This window comes from Pelecanus crispus, chromosome 3, assembly GCF_030463565.1.
Source record: "Pelecanus crispus isolate bPelCri1 chromosome 3, bPelCri1.pri, whole genome shotgun sequence".
NCBI classification, from domain to species: Eukaryota; Metazoa; Chordata; class Aves; order Pelecaniformes; family Pelecanidae; genus Pelecanus; species Pelecanus crispus.
Genome location: NC_134645.1, coordinates 129,104,305 through 129,131,041, shown reverse-complemented (window position 1 = coordinate 129,131,041; position 26,737 = coordinate 129,104,305). Strand labels below are relative to the sequence as shown.

Sequence of the window (26,737 nt, the reverse complement as noted above, 5' to 3'; positions counted from 1 at the left end):
TGCAGAAAGGTCAAGCTGGCTAGGATTTGATTGTAGCAAGAGATCCCAAAATAAGCCAGTGGGCTTCAATCTCATTTCTGCAATGCATACCCCTCACCAAGGGGTAAATCACAGGAGCACACAGCTCCTGGATTTGTTCTCTGACTGTTCTGGGCTGGCAGGGGACAGACATTGCTGAGACCAGTTTGGCCACACTGGCTGTGCTCAAGACTGGGACCTGGAGCAGCACAGCCCCAACATTAGCACCTCACCAGCATCAGCTGGAGAGCCTCACTGCTCCTGGGGGCTCCCCTTCATGCTCCCTCAAAAACCTTTTACATGGGCCAGACTGCTCGAAAGAGGCCTCAGTGCAAGCACAAATACAGCTTGGTATATTTATCCAACAAGGACCAGGACTGGATGGGATCTGAACATAGCTGGTAGGATATTCCCAGTTCTCCTGCAAGGATGCCACATGCAAGCCAGACATCTGCTTTGCTCCCCAGCAAAAACCATGATGCTCCAGGCTCTCTGGCTCTTCATGCGGACTTTCTGCATTGCTGTAATTCCTCCGCACACAGCCTGGTCCTACTGAGCAGCAGCTTTTGGTTATGAAAGTCCCCCTGATTTTAGCTGGAGACCCAGTGCTGTGTGCATCATCACAGGACGTCTCACTGCTCTCCCACTTGCAGGAAGGGGTCTTCAGCAAGACTTTGGCCACGGTGTCCTACAGGACGGTGGCTGTAGCCTCCATCTTCTGCCTCTGAGAAAGACCTTCGGCATGGTCAATGCTGTTTATAGCACAGCACACTTGTTTGTAGCTGTCTTCTAACCACCTCCTAGCAACAAAGCCGCTAATCATTGAAAAAAAAGATAAAAAGAACTTGACCAAAACCCAGCAAAAGCAGAAAACAGTCACAGTAGAAAACACTTAGCAAACCAGTAGCAAATCTTCATTCCTATTTAAGTAGCTGATCTCACCAAAGTCTTCAGTAATTCTCTGGTTTTGTGTCTTCCAAAGCAATCCAAGGGTGCCAGGTCAGGAAATGTATTGAAGAGCTATTTAGTTGAGGAAAAAGAGAATTTAATGCATCTGGGATGTGCATTAAAATGGGGGAGGTTTTTTTTTCTACTGAACTTTTTTACTTATCGCTGATGTGAAAATGCAAATCTGGAATAATTAAATTATTGTATGCAAAATGAGTTGATTTCAGCAATTCTTTATGGTAGGGGAAGGACACACAAAGAGAAATTCAGCATTTAAAACCCTTCATAATTGTCTACATCTGCATTTTCAAAGTAATTTTTTTTAGAGTTTTTAATGCTATTTCCTTTTAAAATGTGTTTTCTTAAAAAAGACATGCTGAAGTTTTAAAATGAAGTGATATTTCTAATCTTGGTAAACTATAAAAACACTTTGTTGGACCCACCCTAGAATCTGAATGGAAAGGGGGGTCATTTTGTAATTTCTCTGGGCTTGGGGGTTTTTTGGACCTGCCCTCACAGTGAAACACTATTGGCTTGCTTGGGTCTTAATCTATTTTTCCATGGCACAGATTCATAGGGGTGAGGCAAATGATGAGCAGAAACTTCTGTTTTTCTGCTAGATTCTGTCTTGTTTTTTCCCCATGCCCGCCCATGCAATCCTAAGGCCGTTTTTCTGTGTCATCCACATACTTGTTGCAGAAGACATTGCTGCATTCACATCAGAAACAACTTTTCTCTTGCTCTGGTAGCGGAAACCAGCCAACCGCAGTAGATGGTGTGCCCATGGTGCAGCGCGGCTTACTGTAAAGATGGGATGGGTAATAAGGCCATGCTTGCAGCGCCTGGCTTAGCCCACGTACCTCCATCCTACCTTCTGATCTGCTGCAACAAAAGGAGTAAGTGCATCCAGCAGGTCCAATTTGACACTGTCCTGTTTGCTTTAGCCCACCCTGGGCATTCAAAACAGGCCAAACACAGGTGCAAGGCAGGTCTCCAAACCCTGTGGTTAGCAAAGACTTGTGTCCATCTCTACTGGACCTCAGTCCCCCTCCTTGGTCCCCCTGGAGTTCAGCTTGATGGGTTGCTCCTGTAGGGTATGTTCATAGAATCATAGAATCACAGAACTGCAATGAGCAGGGACATCTTCAACTAGATCAGGTTGCTCAGAGCCCCGTCCAGCCTGACCTTGAACGTTCTCCAATCCTCTTTGAAGATGGGGGAGAGATACGATATTTAGTCACATCCTCTCCTCTCCTCTCCTCTCCTCTCCTCTCCACCATGACGATGTCATCCAAACGCCAGCAAAAGCATTGCTGGAGCAGGGCCTTGTGATGGATCTTCAGAAGACCTCCCCTTGGCCCCTTGTTGCAGAAACATCTGTACCTGCATACAGCTCTCACTAGCCAAAATGTCGCCTCAGCTGCCCCTCTGAAGGTTACTAAAATTATCTGCTGTTCTCCTACAACACAGGACACACAGCATGTTTTAGAGGTCCTATACAAACATCCAATGCTCCTGTGACCCACATGTCTGTCCCACATGCGTTCAGAGCTGGGTGCTACACAGAGCTCACCGTCCTGGTGTCTATTGACTTATTCAGCAAAGACTTGCTTGTGTCTTCCAGGAAGACTTCTGCGTCAAATATTTTTACTCAAAACTTAGCAGCTAAGCTGGGCTATTTTTTGCTCTAACTTTCCAAGCATACAGAAAAATTTTGTGTTGCCTTAAAATTTATTTGTTCCATTTTAATTTCTGGTTGCTTTAAAAAGAACTTGTTTTATAAATCTTTTTTTGAACTTGAGTTAAGTTGAGGAAACAAGTTTCCCCACTCTCAGTTATTAAATACGAACAAACATTTTTAGGTGTGAGAAACTGTAAGTTTATAAAAGGAAATTTCATGTTTTTCTAAGTTACTGTTTTCCCCCAGAGTTCTTTTCCACTGGGAAAAAAAAAAAAGGCTGGGAGAAGCACTATCAGTTAGTTTTCTCAAATTTTTTTTTTGTGAAGCTAATTTTAAAAACCATTAATTAGAAGCAGAAACACTGTGGAACAACGTACATTCAACTCAGCCATGTTTTTTTAGAAAAAAAGATTACTTTCTAAAAAATGAAAACTCCAGCAACTGTGGTCTGGGAGCTCACCAGTAGCTCTCCGCATCTGACAACATTTGTCTGCAGCGCTATTTTGGGATTTTGTGTAGCACCTGCTGGCATGAAGGATGGTCGTGTTGGCTGCCGAAGGCTGCAGAGGCCACCTGGAGACCATGACCAGTGGATTTCGTAGGGACTGTGAATACCCAGAGCTATGCTAATGTCTTTTTTGCGTGGGTGGGAGCGAGTGACCTTTGCGGGAGACTTTTCACCAGTTCCGTTTCCCGCCCGTGCTGGGATATGCTGTTCACTTCTCTGTGCGGCTTTGCACAGATGTGTCTTCAACACATGCATGCAGGAAGAAAGCTCAGGTTGTACAAGTGTGCAGAGAGGTGCTTCCAGTCTCAGCGCTGTGCAGAAAGGGGTTGCAATGTCCCCCTGGACACAGAAGCTCCATGGGGAGATGCACAGGTTAGAGCATGATCCCCACTCCTCTAAAACAGTCAGAGGAATTGGGACGGCCACAAGCCCCTGATGGGACTTGCTGAGGTTGACCTTCCTCCATGCCCTTTCCCACTCTGCCCCACCAGTGTTGTCACTGAGAGCAACTCGAAATCCCAAAATATGCATCCACCATCCTGCAAATGGTCCATCAATCCTCTCATAAGGTCATCTTGGTGACATGACTGGCTGTAGAAACATATTGCCAACTCGTGCTATATCTCACATCCCCTAACTGTTGAAAAGATGGCAATTGCCACGTATGTATCTCCCATTCAGGAGCACAGTATATCAAAGAGCCTGAGACGCTCCAGTGAGATAGCAACAAGGACCGTAGATAGATGTCCAACACATAGGTAGACCCTGTGCCTTTCATGGTTGGTACCTAAAACTTGTCTATCATCCAGCCTTGACATGAAACAATAACTTGCAGTTCCCTGGGTGAAAAGGGAACTCCAGCTACTCTCACTTACTGTCCTTGCAAATAACACCATTCAGAATCAGAAATTCAGGCACAAAGTTATCTTCCACAAATTTGCAAGTGGGAGAGCGGGAAGAGCTCACTCAACAAATCATGTGCCATTTCATGACAACCAGATCTTCCAAGCAAAGCAAACCCTGGTTGCAACCTGGAGGGGAGGTTGCCAAATTAAAATGAACTTGCTGGAGGAAACGCTGTGGCTGATTCGGTGGGTGAAACTTCCCCTCCAACTGTGTTGTCAGTTCCCGGAGTGCTGCTGAGACCTGGGTACAGATGGATGGGCTGTCCGTAAACTCAGGTCAAAGAAAAGCTCAGAGAAGTTTGAATGCTGAAAAACTTTTGACTGGAAGGAAAAACGTGTATTGGGCTATCCTGAAATATTTCACCAATTCCTTCCATTTTTCTCACTTTATCAGTGAAAATAAAAATGAGGCAGAAGGGAGAAGACATTTCAAAAAAATAACACCTTAAAATATTGGGATGGCTCTGTCAGAAACCTCATTTCAGTGTCCCAGTTTTTGAAATATTAGGTATTTGCTAGAAAGCAAAAAAAGTGGCTTTTACTAGAATATTTTTTCCTTCAAGTCTGGTTTGCTGGAAGCTTTTTTGAACACATCTGCTGGAGTCTGACTATCACAACACAGCACCAGACAGACATTTGGGGGAACTGACTAACCACATTGGTCCCTGGACATCCAGTCCTTGATCCTCCATGTTCATTGCAGACCCTGAGATATTTTGGCAAGAATAGAAGCCAACGTGTCTTTGCTTAGCTACAAGTATTTGGGGGTTTGGGGTGAGTTGTTTTGGACCTCTAGGCCACACCTTTCAATGCCTTTGGTTCAAAGCAGGGGCTGGGGCAGACTTTGGTGCTGGACAGTGTGCACACCTTGTATACCCGTGGCTTCTCCCCAGGAGATCCTTAATATGGGGTGAACTGTTTAATCAGTCCTTTCTTGCTCTAGGTTTTTTCTCTGTAAAAAAGGATACCATTTTCTCTTTGGGGATATGTTATGGCTATGAACTGAGTGGCCTAGGGAAGGTGGTGCTCTAAATTACACTTCAGTAATGCTGGCTTCAACTACTCCCTACTTTTTCAGGGGGCTGAGCAGGCCAAGTTTGCCATGGCTTGGCTATCTTGGCTACCCAAATCCAGTATTATGCTAGAAGTATTGACCAGAGCTGAAATTACATTTCTTGGCTGCAAGTTAAAAAAGCCTTCAAGCACAAGTGTGGAAACCCTGGTATGAACCTGAGGATAGCCTGTGGAAAGGGTTTGATTCATTTGTGTCTAGTGTTCCTCAAGGTGTCCAGAATGTCTGAGATACATACATGGGGTTGGGAAACATAATCCACAATGTATGGGAGACCCACACCTTGTGAGACCCCAGGGCACATCAAAAGGTACTAAGGCACTGCAGATGGAAACCAGTCAAGCCCTAGGCCCACACTTTACAGGCAGGATGGTTGCAAGCTACACTATATTTGACTCCCTAAGCTTCTTGCAGTCCTCCAAAGTGTCCCATCAGGACCCACACCTTCATGGACAAGCTGAGTGTGTGTCTGTGCTGCTTAAGCACAAGGAAGAGTGGGACTGGCACCATGCAGATAGATAACACGTCTGTGTGCTGCTCTTGCTGCATGGGAAAGATATCACCTACAGAAGGCACTGAGCAGCATGGGTACAGCTTGGTCTTGGTCCGCGGACAATGTGACATTCTTGAAGCTCTGGTACATCTGAACAGCTCAGCACAGTCATATTCCCCAGGATGTTCAGCATCCCTTCTTCAACCCGCCAACAGTGCATGCGTGCGGCATCACCATCACCCAGCTCTGGAGCAAGTTTGCTCAGTGCCAGCTGGGGATCTCTGCATTGGAGAGGGGGCATATCCAAAGCAGTTATTTGTGCTTGGTTTTTTCTGGTGACTTATAGTGTCGGTCTGAGCCTCATCTGCAAAGTGTGAAACACCAGAGTTGTGTGGGAACGGAAACTATAGGGTTCACAACGTCCAAGGTAGTAGGGGGACTGTAGACGGAATGATTTTAGACTCTTATCTCCACTGTCCCACTGCCCTTCTCCAACTTGTTCTTCATGAATGAGAAGACTGTTTTGTCCCTCTGTGCCTGCACCTTTTCCCAAGAGCAGTCTCATTAAAAAGTCATTTCTGGTCTTCCTTCCAGGATGGGGTTGTTTGGAAGCAAAAATCAGCTGATGTCCGATGAGAAACACACTTCTGGAAGCCACCCAAAAACCAAGAGGAAACCTCCTCTCGCTCCACCCAAGGTAAGTTTCCAGTTTTGTGTCCTTTTGGGGTCCTCCACAGCTCAGTTAGTGTTTGGAGTGATGCAGGCAATACTTGTGTGTGCCAGCAGGAACTTGAGTACTTCTATTTCCTAAAACTGGGTCAACAATGGGGAAATGTTGTTCAAAGGGCAGGAAACAAATGTTTATGCCTGGCTTCCCCCCAGGAGATTCTTAATATGGGGTGAACTGTTTAATCAACACTTTCTTGCTCTAGGTTTTTTCTTTGTAAAAAAGGATGCCATTTTCTCTCTGAGGATATGTTATGGCCGCGAATTGTCTGAGTGGCCTAGGAATGGTGGTGCTCTGAAAGGCTATGTTGGGTTGAGCCTGGCACAGTTATTTGTGTGGGATAGACTCGAGAGAAGGGCAGGGGCCAGGGAGAGAAGGTGCAAGAGGCCCCTGCCTGTGTGCCCTGCATCACTTGGACACGAGTCCTCCGAGCTGATCCCCATATCTCATAGGCAGGGCTGCAGCCCTCAGCACTCTGCAACCCAAGCTGATGTTGCTGACTTGCAAACGGCACAAAGATGGGTCAGATTCAGGCTAAGATTCAAAACTGCAAACCGCAATGGAAACTTTACCATCAGGGAGGACAACAGGTTCACTAAAGAGGGTCTACAACTAATCTGTGTTGGGGTGGGCTGAGAATCAGGAATGCTGAGCTTCTGATGCTCCCTTTGAATTCATATGGCCTCTGCTTGCATGGACACTGGTCATTAAGACACTGGGTCAGGATTTAGGAGACCTCAAATGACAAACTCCATGTTTAAACTTTGGAAATCACTTTGTCTATCTGTCTGTTGCTGTACAGAGGACACAAAATCATTTCCTCTTTTCTTGCACTTGTCAGCACTGCATCCAGCAGCCAGCACAAGAGAAACTCTAGATGCAACTGTCATGGGAAAACCATCTCTGGTCTTGAGCTCTGAGGGCGGGGAGGAATTGCCTATCGTTGCTTTTGATGACAGGTGGAGAAGTTTTTTGCTCCTTTAGTTTCATTTCTGAGTTCTCCCATCGTTATGAAGTCCAGCTTTCAGGACAGCAAATGTCAGGTTGACCAAGAAGATGTTCTTTTCCTAAATTTCCTTCTCTCTAGCTCACTGGAGAGGAGCTACCATCAGTGTAAAATTGGTATCATCAATCACCTTCTGACACTCTTTTTTTTTTTTGCCACAGGCACGAAGCTCTCACATATCGGGGATATTTCTTTCAATTTAATTAGAAAAGGCAGCGGGTGAGCAGCTCTCCCACCCCACACTGCTGCTAAGTAGGAGTCAAAGGGTGGTGTGGAGAGAAAGCACTAGATGTTTTTAATTTAGCATCTGTAGGTCACTCCTTTTGCACATATATAAAAATACCTGGCACTTTAGTCATTAGGTATTGTACCTTGGACTGATCACAGGACTGGGGTTTGAAGTTGGGTACAGGCCAACAGAGCTCGCCTGGCCATTTCCATAGTATTAAACTCTCAGCTCACAAAACAAGGTGGTTGTGTCCCAGCTGCGGATTAAGAGTGCTCTGTGGTCAATTGGCCACTCTCAGGGTCTGGGCCAAACCAAGCTAGGGACCATGTCAATGTTTTTAAAGTGCACCTAGATGAGTTGCAGTACCTCGCTGCAGTTTAATTTGCTAAATAGTCACTGCCTCCATTTTTTGAACATATCCTTGAGCAAAGGATATTCCATGAGCCTTGGGACAATTATGGCAAAGAGTATCCCGGGTTTTCTGCTTCAAATAATATTGCAATTGTCTTTTCTCAATGGGACCATTCATGTCTCATCCCACATTGATCTGAAATCTGGCATCAGTGAACAAGAGTTAGATAGACCAGGGTCTAAATGACTGGGTAGCAGATTTATGCTTTTATTCAGAGGGGGAAGCCAAGGATTATTCAAGCTGACTGTCAAGACAGCTATGAACACACCATGGCAAGATATGTTAAAGCCATCACAGCACATACGGAGCCAGATGCAGGGACTGTTGACTGACTACAGTGGGCTCCAGATCAAACTCCAACTCATCTGTGAATCTGACAGCAGGTCTTCCTGCAAACACAGCAAAGTAATAAATGTCGTCTTTTTTCTTTCTATTTCTACCAAAGGGCAGACAATTTATCAACAACTCTCATCTAAACCAAGCCTCTGTACAAGGTAAGATTCTTAGCTCAACTGCTGGGTTTTTTTGCCTTCCCGTGGGGTTTTGCAATGTGGTGGTCCCCCAACAGCATGTCTTGAGAACAAGCCGTCATGTCACAGGCATGCGGTTTCTGTATCTTTAGCATTGCCAGGCGGGGAGTTTATCAGTGTGTTTTGGAAGGTTCAGTTTACATCACTAACTGTTTGTAGCTGCCAGTTTCCCCTGCTCATCAAAGAAATTAAGAGGGAAAAGCACTCCTTCATTGGCTGAGCAAAGTGAGATCTGAGACATCAACTGCATGAGATTTCTCTGTCTGCTGCCCTGTCTCCAGCATGACAACTTGGGGATGCTATATCCAGCCAGCTGAAAATTTCAGAGGAAATAGCAGGCATCGGAGAGCCCAGAGAGACTACAAAGAGAATGAGAAGAAAGAAAAGAGTATAAAATAAGGATACACAGAGCCCCTGCTTGGAGACTGTTGGCTTCATCCACCTCTGCAATTATCTGCGGGTCGCAGATGGTGTTTTGTAGATGATTGCCTTTTAGCAGAAAGCCCTCCGCTACCTCTGCCCAGCCTCCGACAGCAACTTGTGTATATTTCTGTCAAAAAAGTTTTGCAGATTAAGGACAGAAAGAGAGATAGAGAGAATTAGAAAAGGGCAACAAATAGAGGAAGCCTCAAAGAAAGCAGTTAGCAACACACAAAAGTTCCTTATGTGGGCAAAAGTGTAGGATTAGGGGAGACAGGACATGATGAAATGAAAAAGTAGGGTGACAAATAAACAGGATGGGTGGAACAGCAGCCCTACGTCTTCTTAGGTCTTATGGATGATGATGGAGGGTCTCTGCCATGGGGCAGACAGAGGAACTCCTGCAACATCAAAATGTTCTTCAAAATTGACATTTGTTATGGAGATCAAATTTGTGGAAGGTGTAACTCTTCAACCATGTGAATTGGGGTGCGTTTCTGTGGAAGTACCATTTTTCAAGAAGCCATGCTTTCTTCTGCAAAATTGTTTTCATGGCCCATTTCCAAGTGGCCGTGCCCTCCTACCTCCACAACCGAGCACACATTGCTGGTTTTTCACGGGGTTTTTATCAACCTTCTCACTCTGGTGAGAAACACAACAGAAGCTATCTTCAGGGAGGCAGCTTTTACTTCTGCTTCATGCCAGAAGGCAGAAGTGGAAAGATGCTAAAAAATGCATTAGGTACCATGTTAGCCATTTTTCAGCTTTCAAAAATATTTTAGTTAGGTTCAGTTCCAGTTTTGGAGGAATATTCACACTGGCAGTCTGGGGAACTTCTTATTTTTCTCTACTGGTGTCTGAGTTTCCTGAAATGATGCTATGTCTGACTCTGTCCTGTGTGGCAAAATGGGCTGATAAGAACCACGCAAGATATTTGAGATATCTGAGAGATTCTTATGAAAGATGGAAGGTCAAGTGAATTGATAGAGGAAGCACAAAATCCAGACAACTCAGTCATATAAAAAAATCAAAGAGATTAATTATATCCTGTGGGAGCACTTCAAGTTCAATCACACAAAATTATTTACTACGGAAGTGTGGCATGTAATGTAAAATCAAAACCTTTTTCTTTCAGCTTTTTAAAAAAAATTTCTTTTTGCATGCCTTGCATTTTGATTTTTTTAGGTTTTTTTTTCTGATCTTGGTGTTATGCAACTTGTTTCACAGTTTCCAGTTTTCTCACTGCTGCCTCAGAAATTATTTATTTATTTATTTATTGTTAACAAAAGCCTAATTCCTCCTGACATTATTTAGCTTAATGGAAGTAAAACAAAGGTAGGCAAGGAGTATATATCTCTGGATTTGACTGCCGTGTCAGCAGCATTGCCAGTCCACTTTTCACTTGGGGTGGGTTCTTCCACTGTGTGAGTCCCTCATTCGGTTTACCATGGTTCCCTAAGCACTCAGGATGTCTTTAAGATTGGCTTTTTATCTCTATAGGCTCTATATCTCTATATCTCTCAAAAATTACCTTTAATTCTGCACCTTTACAGCTCCCAGCACATCAAAGTCTCGGCCCATGATGGTGGTTCCCAAACACAACAGCTCCATTGCTACAGCTGCTGCTGTTTGCTTGCATTGGATAGATAAGACATAGCAGATAGGTCGAATAAGCCCTGACCTTGCCCTGCCAGCTGCTCACAGCTGGATTTAAATACCACTGGATTTAAGTACCACTGGATTTAAGTACCACTCATGGAGAGAGCTGGTTGTTTTGGGTGTTTGTCCTCAGGCATTGTAACAACCTGCGACTGCACAAAGAATCGGTCTCTCTGCGAGGCTGTTTCTTCTGATTGAGGAACTGCAACTTCTTACAGCTCTTTTCAGTTGCTTTTGGCTAACCATAGTATGAATAGGACCGATTTTCAGGGGTGGGAGCTAAGCATGCTCTGGAAATTGAGGTCTTTTGAGCCATCTCAAGATTAGCATCAAAGCTCTTACTCGTTTTTGTTGTTGTTTCCTGAATATGGATTTGAGGTTGAAAGGAATGCTGCCAGAAAAGTGCCTTTGAGCTTAATTGGAAATAGGAGGGGTTGTTTCTATTGAAAAGGCTGACTTTTCAATGAGAAATTAAAACTTCTCATAAAAAATGGGCATTGCCAATCAAAAACAAAAGGAGGAAGGAAGATTAGAGGGAATTGCCCAAAGTGTTCAGATTTCCTAACAAAAAAGTTATGAGTTTGGGTCTGATACGATTTTATGGGGAAAGCAGAAATTATCTATAAAAATATTCACTGTGTTTGACACAAGGCAGAACGGTATTTTGCAGAGAGCACTCTCAGAGTGCAAGCCTGGACATCCCGGGAGACATCTCCCATGCTGTCACACCTGGGCTTGCTGACCAGCTGGGAGATGCAACAGTCCCAGCCCACAGTCTTCTGCATCTCCGCCAATGGGACCCGATGGCGTTCCTCTTGGTGATAGCATCAACGAGGCCGGAGTGCCACCAGCAGCTGTGTGTTTTGAAGGCATGCTTTTCTAGCACACATTTACCTTCGTGAACCAGCCCGTGCCAAGCCGAAACAGAAAGCTGGACCCATTTTCAGCAGCAGTAACTCAGAGTTCAGTGCACCCAGCTGGCCAACACATGAGCTGCGAGTTGTCATTTACCCCACGGCCATCCTAGCATGGCTCTAAACCAATTCATGGTCCTCTGGGGGACGCTGGCACCATCTCAGCCTGGCTCTGTAGCCATGGGATGGTTGCAAATACCTCCCATTCATGACGGGGCAGCGGTGGGAAGACTGGTTGAATCATTTCTATTAAGCCATCAAACTGGCACTCAGCCTCTGCAAACCAAGCTGGTATCTAACTTTCCTGACAGCAGCTCTGAGCCAAGATGTATTTGGCTCGCCATCAAAGTCTCCGGGCTGCTAGCATTATCTGCAAAGCAGTCATTCCTAGCAGCCCCGACGGCTTCTCTGCTGTAGAGTCACTCACGACCTAACTTGATCAAATAGGCCAAGAAAGTATTATCGACGCTGTTTCTCAGTGGGGTGACAGCCTGAGAGACGGGAAGAGTCACTTTCATCATGAGACAGCGAGCCTTGCTGGCTTGAGCAGAGAGAGCTTTTCTTCTGGCTCACTTAAGTGTGTGGTGTTTCTCAACACCTACGTTGAGAAGGGGATAAGAGGTGATCATATTTTTTCAGCACATAAAAACCTTTTTGTCCCTGATATATTTGCTCTTTTTCTTTCTTCCTCTCTCCTTTTTGTATTTTGTTTCATTTATTGGTACTTATGTCAGTTGCTTCGTAGATCAAAACTACATTTTTCATTTTGTTTTCTGGAATACACAGCCACTCTGTGCTTGATGGTTACACATTTGCTTGGATTTTTCAAAGCAAAAGTGTAACCCCTGTATTTTTTTCCTTTCAAGAGGAGCAGGATGGTGCATGTGGATGAGCATGTTTGTTGTGGACACCTTGCAGTAGGCACATGCCCAAAACCTTTTCATGTCAGAGAAGCTGTATGATAACAACTTTCTCAAGGAGGCAAAAAGAGTTTGGGTGCTTTGCTAATGCCAAACACTTTGAGATCCCCGAAGGGGAAGCCCCCAGTCGTGTAAGCTATTTTAAGACTTCAGAGCATTCTCCCTTGTGACTGATCATCCTTTCCCCCGTACACAGGAGAGAGTCAGGCTCTGCTGAAACCTCTCATGGATCTCCAAGTCCCTCCTCTCAAGCCTGAAGAAAACTGCTCGGGGCTTCAGTTTACACAGCTCCATTTCCTCCCACACTGACCCTTTCTCCTCCCTCCTCTCCAATAAATCGCCAGCAGAGCAGCAGCCAGGCTTTGCACAGACACAAAACCCAAGTTGCCCCAGAGACATGTTATCTTGTGATGACAAAGGGCCAGTCTGCCTCTCTTGCTGGGGACATTATTTGAAAAGGTCACACAGTGGCTTGACAGTCTGTTTTGAAAAATGCTAATAATAGACCGTCCATAGCTCTCGGTGCATTAATTAGGCTGTATACAAGCTAAAACCTTTCTGCAGCAAATGGTCTCCTTTTTCTTTTTTCCCCTTTTCCTTTTTCTTTTTCTTCTTCTCTTTTTTCTTTTTTTCTTTTTTTTCTTTTTTCTTCTTTTTCTTTTTCTTTTTCTTTTTCTTTTTCTTTTTCTTTTTCTTTTTCTTTTTCTTTTTCTTTTTCTTTTTCTTTTTCTTTTTCTTTTTCTTTTCCTTTTTCTTTTCCTTTTCCTTTTCCTTTTCCTTTTTCTTTTTAACTTTATTTTTCTTTTTCTCTCTTTGTTTTTCACCATTGTGTTTTGGCTTAATTTTGGTTTTGTGTGCGTGTGCCGATCCTCTTTATAAAGTTTGATCTGCCCCAAAATAGCTCCTCATTTCTGCTTCAGTAGCTGCGAGCCTGCAGAGCACATGTGAACGGTTGCACAGCCTCTCCGACAGCAGCACCGGCACAACCCAGGCATGCAAACAGAGCGATTCAGCTCCAGCCCACAGAGATCTGCCCCAGGGTGGGTTAGCAGCCTCGCAGCACAAGTACCAGGCAGCAGCTTTGCCACGCGCAGCACGGCTCGCACGCACCAGAGAGCGAAAGTTCATTTGGCTGTGTCAAAATTTAGGCTTGACCAACATGGCTGGAGTAAAAGCAACGTGTTAGGGTAGGGGATGGGGACACAGACGCGCTCACAGCCTTGGCCCAGGTGTGTTGCAAGCGAAACGGGAGACACACAGCATCAGTTTTGTAGTTCAGAGCATCTAAAGTGCATCAGGGCCAGGGAGGGGGAAGCGGATCCTGGAGCCTCCACCGCTCCCTTGGGAATTTCAGCTGAGCAGAGCAATCACGTGCTGTAGAGGTGCTGGGTCAAAAGCATCAGTGTGACTTAAACATGGTGGCACATCTGCAAGGAACAGTGTGTAAAAGGGATGGCAAGATACAGTCTGAGTCTAGAACATCTGGAGGGAGAGTTAAATCCTAGCAATGGGCTTGGATAACAGAAACTGAGTTGACTTTAGATATTTTTCAATCAAGAAAGCCTCATCTTTTTGAGACAACTTGCAGAGCTACCCTGGGAAACGTTGCTACAGCAGTTTTCATTTACCGCTATGTAAAACTCAGGCCAAACACTGACAGGTTATTTATGATGCTTCTTATTCCACACAAAACCTTTTTTCTTGTTGACTCTCTGGGTTTTGTGGAAAGGTGTCTGGAGTGCTTTAAAAATGCATACACGGGAAACACTTTGGTGAACCAGTGTTAGTTCCCGAGCAGTGGTTGTGGTTGGCAGGAAAGTTGGGTTGGTGGAAAGCTCGGCTTTTGGGGGACGCGGGGGGTGACAGCCCCTGTGTGCAGGGGGGTGAAATGCCCTGCCATACACCTGGGTGTGCATCACCGCCCTGGCAAGGAACAGGTTGGATTCAGTAGTGCTGCTGCTTCTTTCAGATAACTTTGTTGTGATTGCACTGTACGATTTTGCTGCCTCAAGTGACCGTGACCTGCAGCTGGTCAAGGGCGAGAAACTCCAAGTCCTCTCCAAGTAAGTGACCTGCTGCCAGAGGGAGGTTCAAAGACGAGCATGGTGTGGCTGGGAAAAGGGGGGCCTTGGGGTCAGACACCAATTTGCAGCTCACCAGAGCTAAGCATGTGTCTTAGATTTGCTGCAGAGTGTGACTCTGGGTACTCCCTGCAAGGTGGAGAATGTGACACTCTCATGCTTTCCTTGGGTTACGGGTACTTTGGGGTCAGGTAGCGTCCCTGCATGCATACTACTGGGACCTTCTTCACTGCCGGTGTGCGTGGGAGCAGAAATAGCATAAATAACAACAATAACCTAGCTCCTGTTTCGTATTTTGTGCTGATAGTGCTTTTGCAAAGGATGTGGGTTGGGTGTAGTCAGAGGAAAGGACAGAATCGAGCCAGGGGCATGCATCGTTTCATTTCACCTTCTTCTCAAACCCGCAAGAGAAGAGGCAGCAGACAGTTCATCTGCCTGGTCCATAACAGGACAGAGGTGGGCTTGGGTCCCCCGGTCATTTGGCCTTGTAGGGCTGCTCCATCCTTGACCTCTCTGTGAGGTGGCCTCCAGTGGTGACATTTCTCACCCAGATGCCGTGGGCTGGGACCCACGGGGCAGTGGAGACTGCTGGTGGGGATGGCTTTTGGTCACGGCTGGTGGCTGAGTCAGTGGTGGGAGAGCAAAGCAGTGGGGTGTCTGGGAGATGAAGGAAAGAGCAGAAAGGAGCTCCGATGTCCCTATACAAGAGACAAAATAAACCCACGGTGACCCAGATTTCCCTGCTCTCACCTGGGGTGCATAGCAGAGGTCAGGAGTGTGGTCACTCTGAGCTTCCTCTGCATTCATGGAAAAAGACTGTCACCTCCAGAAGTCCCTGAGAGACCAACAGCCTTGCACCTGGAGGTTGTCCTATGAAAGGGACCTGTAGAGTGGATATAAGCAGTGCTGGCCCATTTGCGGTGCTCAAAACCCCAGAAACCATGCTGTCCCTACAGCCTTAACTTGTCATGAAAGCTCCTCCAGGCACTCATGCTTTTTCTTCTGCTTGCTTTGCAGCGAGGGGGAGTGGTGGTTGGCAAAATCCCTCAGCAGCGGGAGGAAAGGCTACATCCCCAGTAACTTCGTCGCGCAAGTGGACAGTTTGGAAGAAGAAAAGTAAGTGCATAAGCTTATGGATGGTGAACACTAATGCGGTGCCCATTCTCTCAACAAGCTTTGGGAACAGCTTTCCTTGATGGCAGGAAGATGTCATTGCTGAGCTGGATGGCAAGAGGTCTTTCATCACCCCCAGCAATGCTGCCCAAATGTTCAGGAGAAGTTTTAAGCGCCATGTGGGTGCAGAGCAGGGAAGATGAGGTTGCTATGGGGAAAGTGGGCAAAGGCTCCTGTCCCATTGATTGCACCCACCACGGAAAACATGATTCTGGGGGAAAGAATATAAAGGTTATGTTTGCACTGGTAAATTAGCAGTGCCAGGGACCATCCTCTGGCCTCACCAGATCATTTCACCCACGCACATACTGTTAAACTTCCTCAGCCTCCAAGAGGGTGTCTGTATGCAGACTGGGACTAGGGATCACTCAGGAAGGGTACATTGATCCAGGTCTTGGGTGTGCCAGGGACCACACCAACATTATAAAGGGGCAGACAAATGAGTGCCAGTGCCCAGACCCACAGCCTGGTGTTGTTTGTTTCATTAGCCCAGATGCAGCCTTCGTGTTTGGCTCCCTGCAAAGAGGATGGTAAGAGAGAGTTGAGCCAAAAGGGTTTATTATGCCTGTAATAAAAGCAACAGAAGAAATTGTTTCCATGACTTATTCTCCTCCATGGCATTCAGCTATAAATGATCAGCCCTGCTTGCAGTCTCCTCTTGGAGGGACCCAACCACCACTAAATTCGGCAAATATGTAACAGCACACAGAAACGTGGTTGGGACATAAATGATCTTTGTATCCAAAGAGTACATTTAAATGGCTATGGGCACCCTATGCTTAGCCTCCAGCCTACGTATCTGCTTTTTACGCAGCCTGCATGGGCACTGCTCAGGGCTTACTCACTTTGCCAAGCGAGCCATGGCTCCCTGCGTGCCTCAGAGGCTGTGCTCTGACTGAGCCTGCACCTCTCATGTACAGGGTACCACACATACCATCTACTCTCTGTTCTGGATGAATTGCTAGGCTGTGAAACAAGCCCAAAGTGACCAAAATCTGGTGTTAATCTACTGAAAACAGTCTATTACTGGCACTTTCCAGCAGATCAGAAACTATTTGCTGATAAAAACAACCCCCAGTTTCAGAGTGTAATGGTAAAAGAAATGAACTAACTGGAAAGAATTTGCTTTTTTTTAGAGCTTTTCCTTTTCAAATAATGATTTTGCCTTTTCTGTCTCCCAGGTGGTATTTTAAAACTCTGAGCAGAAAAGATGCTGAACGGCTGCTGTTGTCTTCTGGTAACAAAGTTGGTTCTTTCCTTGTCCGAGAGAGTGAAACCAACCAAGGTGAGATACACAGAGCAAGGAAAACTCCTCATTATTGCCATGGCTTGGAAAACCTTTCAGACCTGAGCTGCAAAGTTCAGCCATGTCAGCATTTCTTGGATCTGGCTGGGCAAAATAGCGCTTGCTAGGCTCAGCAGGGCAGTAGAAGCAAGCTGGGGATTTGGAGGGCAAAGTTTTGCTCATGATGTTACTCGTATGCATAGTTCAGGCTGTGGTAAGGTTAGCTCTTGTCACCACAGTTTGTGGCAGAGATGCAGGAACACAGATAAGCAGAAAAGACTTTCCAAACAATGTCTAGGGGGTTTCTTTTCCTTTTCTCCCCAAGGAAATGTTACTTTTTTGGCAAATGGAGACTCTTCTATGCACTCTTGAAAAAGCATTTCTCCTGCTTGCAGCAGAAACTTGCAGAATTTTGGAAAAAGTCTTTTGGTGAAACATGTTCCCAGAGGAAACATGTTTTTCCTGATAGTCTGTAGCAGGGGGAATTGATGCAAACCAGGACTTTTGGAAGGGAACTGACTGGAGCAGGAAAGGTGAACTTCATCCATTTTCCTTCCCTATGAACGTGTCTGGCTTTTGAAGAGATGACCCAGTGAGGATGGAAAGGACAGAGCATTGTGGTCACTTCTCTCGGGCAGTGGTATAGTGATTAACCATAATAGTTAATGGTGTAACTGCAACTTCTTTGTTCTGTGCTGTTAATTTGTAGACAGTCTGGAAACTAGGTTAGGTTGTTGCATGGGATTTTCATATTGTTTCTTTTCTACTCTTCTTTCCTTGCATCCTCTGGCCCAGCAGGTGTGTTTAGAGCATGGAGGAAATGATGCTCATGGCAGTCCCATGGTTCTGCTCTAAACCAGCTCCTTACAGTAGTTCAGGAAAGTACTTCAGTCTTGCTGTGCTTTGGTTTCTTTCCTATGAAATGGATGTAAGAGTCTTTCCTTGCCGCATGGGAAAAGGTGGTTTGTGCCTTCCTACTAGATCAGTAGAGACTTGGAGCATTGTTGTGGTTTAACCCCATCCGGCAACTAAGCCCCACACAGCCACTCGCTCACTCCCCCCATGATGGTGGGATGGGGGAGAGAATTGGAAGGGCAAAAGAAAGAAAACTCATGGGTTGAGATAAGAACAGTTTAATAATTGAAAAAAAAAAAATGTAGTGAAAAGGAAAACAAAAAAAAGAGGAACAAAACCCAGGAAAAACAAGTGATGAAACTGCTCACCACCCACTGACTGATGCCCAGCCAGTTCCCAAGCAGCGATCGCTGCCCCCTGGCCAACTCCCCCCAGTTTCTATACTGAGCTCATGATAAGGTATGGAATAGCCCTTTGGGCAGTTTGGGTCAGCTGTCCTGGCCGTGCCCCCTCCCAGTTTCTTGTGCACCTGGCAGAGCATGGGAAGCTGAAAAGTCCTTGACTGGTGTCAGCACTACTTAGCAACAACTAAACCATCAGTGTGTTACCAGCATTATTCTCATCCTAAATCCAAACCACAGCACTATGCCAGCTACTAGGAAGAAAATTAACTCTATCCCAGCTGAAACCAGGACAAGCATCCATCCAAAGTAATATGGGACCTTCTTTTCCTTGACTTGCTTCCCAAATGTTTCCACAAGGCCCTGGCCAAACAGTAAGAGTGGGAACAGATAGACTGGATCCTCCATTTTGCAACTAGTTCTTGCCTACAGTAGCATCTCCTTTCTTTCTTGTCTCTGTTTTCCCCCATTCACATGGGAGGTCTCCAAGGCAGTGTCTTTCCCTTCCTCTGTGGCTACATCATTACCAGTAAATTAAATTGTCCTAGAGCCTAGATGCGACAGCTGGGTCAGCCACACAGTCTCTGCAGATTTTGTCCTGGCATCAACCAGGCACCATTCCTAATAATCAGTTTGAGTGCAGTCACCCTGTTTCGGAGGCTGAGAGAGTTTCATGGTGTGGATGTGACCCCAAGGCTAGAAAGCAGGCTCTGGCATGGTGTAGTTTACTCACAGATGTAGTCTGAGCCCTGGCTGTGTTGCAGACCTGAACATTCCAGCCACCTCCAACAGCAGAATTTGACAAATAGAGTCAAAATGGAGTGCTGGTCTTGAACTGGTGTGATATCTAGTGTGCCAAGTGGGGCAACAAGATGCTCATCTTCCTGTAGCCCTCTCCCTCCAGCCATCAGGCAGGGGTGTGGTGTTAACATTAGAGCAGCCTACTTTGACCTTTTCCCCGGCCCATGCCTGGGCTCACCTCCACATGTCCCTGCTGAGCCGATGCCAAGTAGGAGGGCTGCTGCCCATGCGGATTTGCAGTTTTTAGAATTTTTAGGGAACATTCAGGTCAGGAAACATTGAAGAAGCTTGTTTCTAAGCATTTCCCTTTACAAGTGACTTGTTCTGCTTGTATATTGGTTTCCCCACTGCATTTGCAGTGCCTTTCAAATGATCAGGCTTGGACTAGTCACCACATGATGCTCTTCTGTTTATCCCCTTCCCACTCTCCCTTTTGTTTGCTGGGATATTTGGGTAGCTGGCATGACTGTGCATTGCACCCAGGAAGGGTAGGGAGCAACACACGTGCCATGCACAAGCCCAGCAGACACTTGTGCATTGTATCTGAAGGGTTAAGAAGGGGTGAGGCCCTCTGTCCACACATGATCCTAGTCTTTGTGGCACCTCTAGATGCCACATGTGGATAGGATCAGACATTTCCCTATACCTGCTCAAGACAATTGTCCCCTGCTTCTGCTAGCAGGATGAAATCATTCCTTGCAATTCTCTGGAGCGTGGTTGGGTCTAGTTCACATGAGGCGTGGACAGAGGTGGTGGAGTCCTGAGATTCAAGGAGAAATAACCAGGCTAGACCTAGTCTTTAATGTCTTGTCTCTGCTAGCTAGAAGCAGACTTAGCTGGAGGTGTGTGATATTCTGCATTTGCAGATGTGGCGTGTTCCACTCCATGAAAGTCCCATGTTAGTCCCAAATGGTCAGAGATCAGCTTCTGCTCTGAAATGTGAGTCTCACCTGTGCCTTTTCTGATATTTAGTGTTCTGTCTCAAAATACAGCTGTCATTCCTTCAAACACCTCATCCTTCTCTGAATCATCCTATGCATTCAGCTCCTACCTGAATACCCTGTATCTTAGACTGCCTGAGTGGCCATGGTGACACCGTTATCAAATGTCTTAACCACAGCTTCCTCCTCTCTAAAGAGAAGGGGAAAAGAGAAAGCCTCACATCTCCAAACATGCCATGAAGCTGAGTTCACTAATGTAAAGTACCCTGTGACCCACCACAAGATGTCCAGAGCAATGCCATGGAATTTACCCTGCCCTTCAAACCCCACAGGTTCTTCCTATTTTCCTCCTCCATGATGTATATTTTCATTCAGTATGCACATCACCAGCAACATCTGACCATCAGGGCTGAGCACTGAGTGAGCTAAGGACAGTAGCTCCCTTAGCTGCATGCACTAGAGGGTGATTGTCTCATATTGGGTTGTCTCAGCCACAGTGGGATGCATTCTGCACCCTGCCTAAGAGCAGCACCTACTCACAGCCCATCCTAAGCAGTGTCTTGTTTTGCTCATGGTTAAAGATACTGAAGGTCTGCAAACCTGGGGGCTTCATTTTCCAGCCAACATTTTGCAGAGGCCATGAAAGGCACATTCAACATCCTGGGAAGATGGGTCCTTGTCGAGACAGTGTGGGAAGCAGACCAGCAGTGAAATCATCGGTGGAGAGCTAGCCTTGCCGAAGCTTCTGGAAATAAACAAATCTTCCCCCAAAGTAATAATCGTTATAAAACCTGCGGGAATGCAGCCGCACAGCTGTGCCGAGTCACGAACTCTTGGCTCACAGCAAGACTGCTGTGTCTGTGCTCCCGGCAGGAGGGACCTCGCCGAGCTCAGCCGCCATACCCAGCTGAGCTCCTGCATTTCCCATCAGGAAGGACTTAAGAGCCTGATGAGACCTGTAGGAACAGGAGATGCCACATGTGCAACGTGGAAGTTGGACCCCGTCTGAGATGTGGGCATCAAAATGTAGATATCACATGCGGTAGTTGCCTGAGCAACTTCTGTAGCCAGTGGGGCTTGATTTGGTTGCCAAACCCTGAACATCTTGGAGCCATCTCCAGGTGCTCCACTAGAAGGTGTGGTTTTGTACCACGTCTGCCAAGCCCATGGAGATGTCCCAGAGCATCTCAAGTGGTACCAGACACCTGTGTTTAGGCAACTGAATCAGCCCTAGGTATGATGTGAAGTTGAATCCCACACTTTACATCTTCTGTTGCTCTTTCCCATATGAAACTTGCCACTTGCCACCCTTTGAACAGAAAGGACCTGAAAGCCCTTGTGGGATGGTTTGGGGATCCCAGACCCAGAACAAGAGGGTCTGACACCCAGAGCTGCCCAGGGTGAGATTTGGTTGTGCTCACACTGCTCTGAGCTGGTGTTGAGTGCAGGCGTTGACCTCTGTGTGTTAGCCCAGCTCTGTGGTGGGATGCAATGCAGGACTATAGGACAGGAAAATGTCCCTTGTGGCTGAGGAGCAGAAACTCCTTTCGGCCATCCTGGCTATCATCTGGGGAGATTAGGAGTTCTGCCGTCTGTCTGGCTCCGCTTCCCATTTTTCATTTGCTGCTGTCAGTGGGAGAAGAGAGATTTGAAGCTTTTCAGCCCTAGTGCTTTGCCTTTACGCTGCAGCTCCCAAGGGAACAGTGATCAGCCATGATGAATGACAGGGAAAGCTCTACCCCACTCACTCCAGCAGACTAAACTCTGACTTCAGTGAAATACAGTCATTAGCTCTAATGACGGGATAAGTATTAATGCTGGTAGTAGGCAGCTGATAGATTGGCCTGGAGGGTGCCTGGAGACCCTGTCACCTCTGCATGCTGCATGTCACTGGTTTGAAAGTTGCAGGAGGGTTTACAGGGTCAGTGGGGTCTGAGGAGGAGGTCCTGCAGGGAGAGCAGGCATTTTGGGTGCAACCACGCTAACAAACAGCTCGGGTCTCCTCTTCTCTGCTGAGTCTCGGCCCCCAAGCATCCACTTGCACACATGTTAGTCATTAATTCCTGCACTCCCTTCTGCAACGCTGTCTGTCGTCAGTACAGCTGGGTTCACACTACGTTTGGCTCCATCCTCTAGCAGGCCGTGCGTTGTAAAAATCCCACGCATACCCTAAGCCACGTCCCAGGCATGCAAAGCACCCTCTTAGACTTGGGCCGTATAAGCCCAAGTCTAATGGGCTGCAGCCTGGCCTGCACGTTATTTCAATCACTTTGGAATTAAAATAACATCATAATCAACTACAATAATAGAAGTAAATAATAATAATAATAACTTGTGTACGTTTATTATTATATAAGTTATTATTTATAAGTTTATAATTGTCTATTATTATTATTGTTGTTGGGTTGTTGTTGGTAGTGGTTGTTGTTGTTACTTGCAACTTAGGGCCACGTAGGTACCACAGAGGAGCCAGAGGAGGTCTGGGGCCAAGTGCTAGGGAGTGTGAACGTGACTAATCCACTCTAGAAGGACTTCTGCTGAGCACTGCAAACACAAGTCATATCAACACCTCTCTACACACACCAGGGACCAAAGATCACTCCCTGGGAAAGACACCCTTAGCTGTGTAGCGACCTTTGGTCACTGAGACGTAGACTGCAAAAATGAGCCATTCCCTTGTCCTTCCCTGAAGATTTTTGTTGCCCTGTTGAAGATGCTGCAGGGCTGCTTCTCAGAGGTTCAGCTGCAGGAGTGATAGAGCCGAAAGGGCTTCTCAGGTCTGTCTTCTGCCCAACATTCATGGTGAAGGAGAGTTTCAGAAGAGCAACCTCTGTTGAGAAACAGCCCACCACGCTGAGGCTGTGTGCTTCCAGTCTTGAGGTTCCCTGGCTCTGCATTTAAACCAGCAGGTCTTTTGTGAGCATTATGCCACCATATCTCATAGTCTGGCCTCTGCAGAAAGGCAGTCCCCCCCAAAACAACTGCTAGAGCTAGGAAAAACTTTACACTCTCCCAAATCCTGCTCGTGAAGATTTATAATCACTGCAACAGAGCAAATATTCATAAAGGTGGTTTTCTTTTGTTATGCTTTAAAAATGCAAATGTTTTCCAGCCGCAGCGTAGGGAACTGCTGGTGTGGCGACAGAGAAACATCAGCCAGTGAGAGTTATATGTTACTAAACTTTCCCCTCGCATGCAGGATTAGAGTTTCAGAGTCACTGTGGAAGGTCCCACTTCTGCTTATGATCCTACATGACAGATACATACTTTTTAACATATATAGCCTCACCTTTTCAAACATTAAAAAAGGCAGCCTGTCAACCCAGGTGACGTATTAGACTTCTAACAGCCCAGCAGTCTTATAACAACTTACTGTGGAAATATGATCCAGACAAAGGGGAAAAAACAAAAAAAAAGTTGCAAAGCTGTATTGAAATTTACACTGACATAGGCTGGAAGTTGCTGCTCTGTAGCAACATCTAGTGATGTTTTTGTGAAAACAAACGAACAAACAGAACATGGTTTAGCTTATAAACTCATTATAAGGAGACAATAGCAGATTGGAACAGCAGATCGTTCAGTAGCTCCCTTGAGGTCAAAAGGCACCTGAATCTAGATGTGGTTTAGCCACAGTCACAAGTTTATGGCTGAACAAGGCAATTCTCCTGCACCCTTCTCCCATACCTCCTTCTGTACCTCCCAGCTGAACCACTGACCTTGGCACAAGGGTTATAGGGGATAACAGGGACATGGGTACCTTGGATAATGCTGAGAAAGGACACATATCTCTTGACCATAACTCTCCCACTAACCGAAATCCTGTTTGTGCAATGGGGTAGTTCAGCTTCTTGTCAGTCCTGTGTTTGGACAAACTGGTGAGACTGCAGTCACTTGTTTCGTCCAGATGAGATGGTGGGGTTGACAGGGCTCAGACAGGAAATGTGGAGCTGTGGCAAGACCATCATGACCTAAGGTGTGTCTGATTGCTCTGGCTGGAGATGTGCTATGGCTTGCCATGTTCCTTCTTTGGGGCTGTTGGCCATGGCATGGGCAGGTCTTACTCAGCCAAGCCTCGACAGCCCCAGTTAAGCTCTGATGAACCTTTATCTTCTCCACTTGCCTTGGAGAGAGGGAAGTTTGTAGCTTTGCAGTCTGGTGGCACTTGCCCTGAGAAGGCATCAGCAAGGGCTAGGACAAATGTCTGCGGCTGCACGCAGGCAAGGAAAGAGGATGTAGCTGGTCCCTGGGTCAGGTCCTACTTGTCCTCATACTTCTCGCTTCTGTTCATTATCCAGGTGCCTATTCCTTGTCCGTGAGAGACAGTAACTCTGCTCATGGTGACATCATCAAACACTACAGGATCCGCTCCTTAGATGGTGGGGGGTATTACATCTCCCCCAGGATGACTTTCTCCAGCCTGCCAGAGCTAATCCATCATTACAGCCGTAAGTTGTTTGCCTCCCCTAATGGGTTTGTCTCCTAGCAGAAGGTGGGAATGTGGACAGAGGGAGGACAGGCTTACTAGCCACTACCATCACTCCATCTACTCTCATGGGCAAGGCGTGCTTCTCCAAGCAGAACTTGGGCACCCATGTCCTATCTTTCATCCTAGGGCATTGCGAGGGTGAGCTCTGTCTACTACCCTATAACCAGGGAGCATCTCCCATCAGGAAAGGAAAGAGATGAATGCTGAATGTATATCCATACAGGAGATATGCTTTGGAAGCAGGGTTTGGACTTGCTGGGCAGAAGAATCTGCTTCTCTGTGGCTCCCTTTGAGCTTTTTCCTTTCATTGAGTCCATTCTGGGTGCCTTGATCCCTGTGGCTGAAACACTTGTGTGGTTGAGGTTTCCCATAGACTGACTTTTTCCTGCAATGTGTAGATGGAGGACAAAGTTAGCTCTGCCATCCCATTGAACTGTCTTGTGCTTTGTCCTCATACAGAGAAAGGGGATGGCCTGTGTCAGCGGCTCACAGCTCCCTGTGTATCCGTGGTTCCCCAGAGACCCTGGGCACAGGACGAATGGGAGATCCCACGGGAGTCTCTGAAGCTTGTGAAGAAACTTGGCAGTGGGCAGTTTGGGGAAGTGTGGATGGGTAAGTATAATTCCCCCCATTTCCAGGAAAAAAATACAGAGGAGAAGGAAAGCCCTCTTTCCCTAAAACAGAACTAGTCTGGGCAGGGGGGATCCTAAAGTATAAGCACATATTTATGGGTACTCATGCAGCAGTAGATGCCATACTCCTGGGAAGGACCAAACAGGTTGTGTTTGCACAGATCAGTGGTTGACCATGGGTTTCATAGGTTACATGCATGAAAGCGGTGTTACAGTAACTATATACTCAACTCCTGAGACACGCTCTTGTTCTCCTTGGGAATCCTGGGCATGGTTGTAGGATTCTAAGTTACACACAACAGGGTACCTGGGTGACACTATCCCACTTTTTCTGCTTCCCTGTTCCACTTTATAACCCAGATCTGAATCCCTTATGCCTTCCTGCCCCCTGCTAATCAGTGGCAGAGGAAATGGGGTGAGCTCAGCTTCCTTTGCTGTCCTCTTTGTTGTTGCCTGTTGCCTTGGCAATTGAGATTGTGGACAGGATCAGACTGAGTTGATGTCCTAACTGCAGAGTCCTGGTTTTCTTGATGGTGTCTGGATTATTTGAGAGCCCAGCTGGTGGGAGGCCCCAGGGGTTTCATACAGAGAGAGTCTTGCAGGGCTGGGAGAATGGGCTCATTGCATGGATGTCCACCACCCAGACCAGGGACGATCCCTGACAAAGCCACATGGTTTGGCAGTTGTGCCATGTCTCTCCCTTCTCCTGTCATACCTGCTGGTTGCTCAGAGCCCACTGGCACTGAGATTTCCATTTATTTCTCACTGGGAGATTGAAAGTTGTTATTGTGGTTTTCTGCTCCCTGATCCACAAGCTCTTCTGTTCCTGATTGCCATAGATAGAGCCCATAGAGAGGCCAAAATTCCTCAGTGCATCATTATCTCTCTGCAGGCTACTACAAGAACAACATCAAGGTGGCTGTGAAGACCATGAAGGAGGGCAGCATGGATCCTGATGCCTTCTTGGCAGAGGCAAACTTGATGAAGAGGCTCCAGCATAACAAACTGGTCCGGCTATATGCAGTAGTCACGAAGCAGCCAATCTATATCGTGACAGAGTACATGGCCAATGGTAAAGACCCTCATGGAGCTTTTATGTTGGGTTTCTGCATAATCAGGTCAACAAGCTGGCTGGTACTCCCATCATAAGGGGGGGTGGGAAGGAGGGCATTGTACCAAATCTGTAAGCAGAAAGACTAAGTGATCCACAAATTTGTTTCTAATACTGGAATGGACTTTCTGGGCAATGAAATCCTGCCTCTTGTGTTCTCATATTTCATAAGCTACTTCACAAGATGGTGATGCTCTATTTGAAGAATATTTAAAGTTCTTATCTCCACTGTTCCTTAGGGAAGTTTGTTTTGGATTTTTACTCCCCTCATGGTGAAATCATCCTTTCTTTTGCCTCTCTTGTCTATGACGCTTTGAGTGAAGAATGCCCAGCAGTTTGCAAAAGGTCTATGCAAAATAGAGGGGGGAAATTGGGAACTTTCCTAAAGGAAGATGGTCCAACAGACACCCACTGTGGTTCCTCAGATTTTCTCTAGGATGCAGGCAGATGTGTTGCATATATTCAGAGAAGCACCAGGGAAAGCAAATACACAGGCTTATTCAGAAGAGTCACATCAGTGTCTCCTCTT

The 26,737-nt window shown here is 46.3% G+C and overlaps 2 protein-coding genes across 2 annotated transcripts in view; both read left to right on the top strand.

The window, feature by feature from the left end:
* Positions 1 to 26,737, top strand: part of LOC104026899 (L-threonine 3-dehydrogenase, mitochondrial) — a 168,055-nt gene that overhangs the window by 88,167 nt on the left and 53,151 nt on the right. The window lies entirely within an intron of this gene.
* Positions 1 to 26,737, top strand: part of BLK (BLK proto-oncogene, Src family tyrosine kinase) — a 36,251-nt gene that overhangs the window by 1,767 nt on the left and 7,747 nt on the right. The window contains exons 2-9 of the mRNA XM_009488940.2: positions 6,220 to 6,322; positions 8,445 to 8,493; positions 14,412 to 14,505; positions 15,541 to 15,639; positions 16,878 to 16,981; positions 24,275 to 24,424; positions 24,925 to 25,077; positions 25,990 to 26,169. Coding sequence (XP_009487215.2) covers positions 6,220 to 6,322; positions 8,445 to 8,493; positions 14,412 to 14,505; positions 15,541 to 15,639; positions 16,878 to 16,981; positions 24,275 to 24,424; positions 24,925 to 25,077; positions 25,990 to 26,169 — 932 coding nt within the window. The remainder of the gene's footprint in view (positions 1 to 6,219; positions 6,323 to 8,444; positions 8,494 to 14,411; positions 14,506 to 15,540; positions 15,640 to 16,877; positions 16,982 to 24,274; positions 24,425 to 24,924; positions 25,078 to 25,989; positions 26,170 to 26,737) is intronic.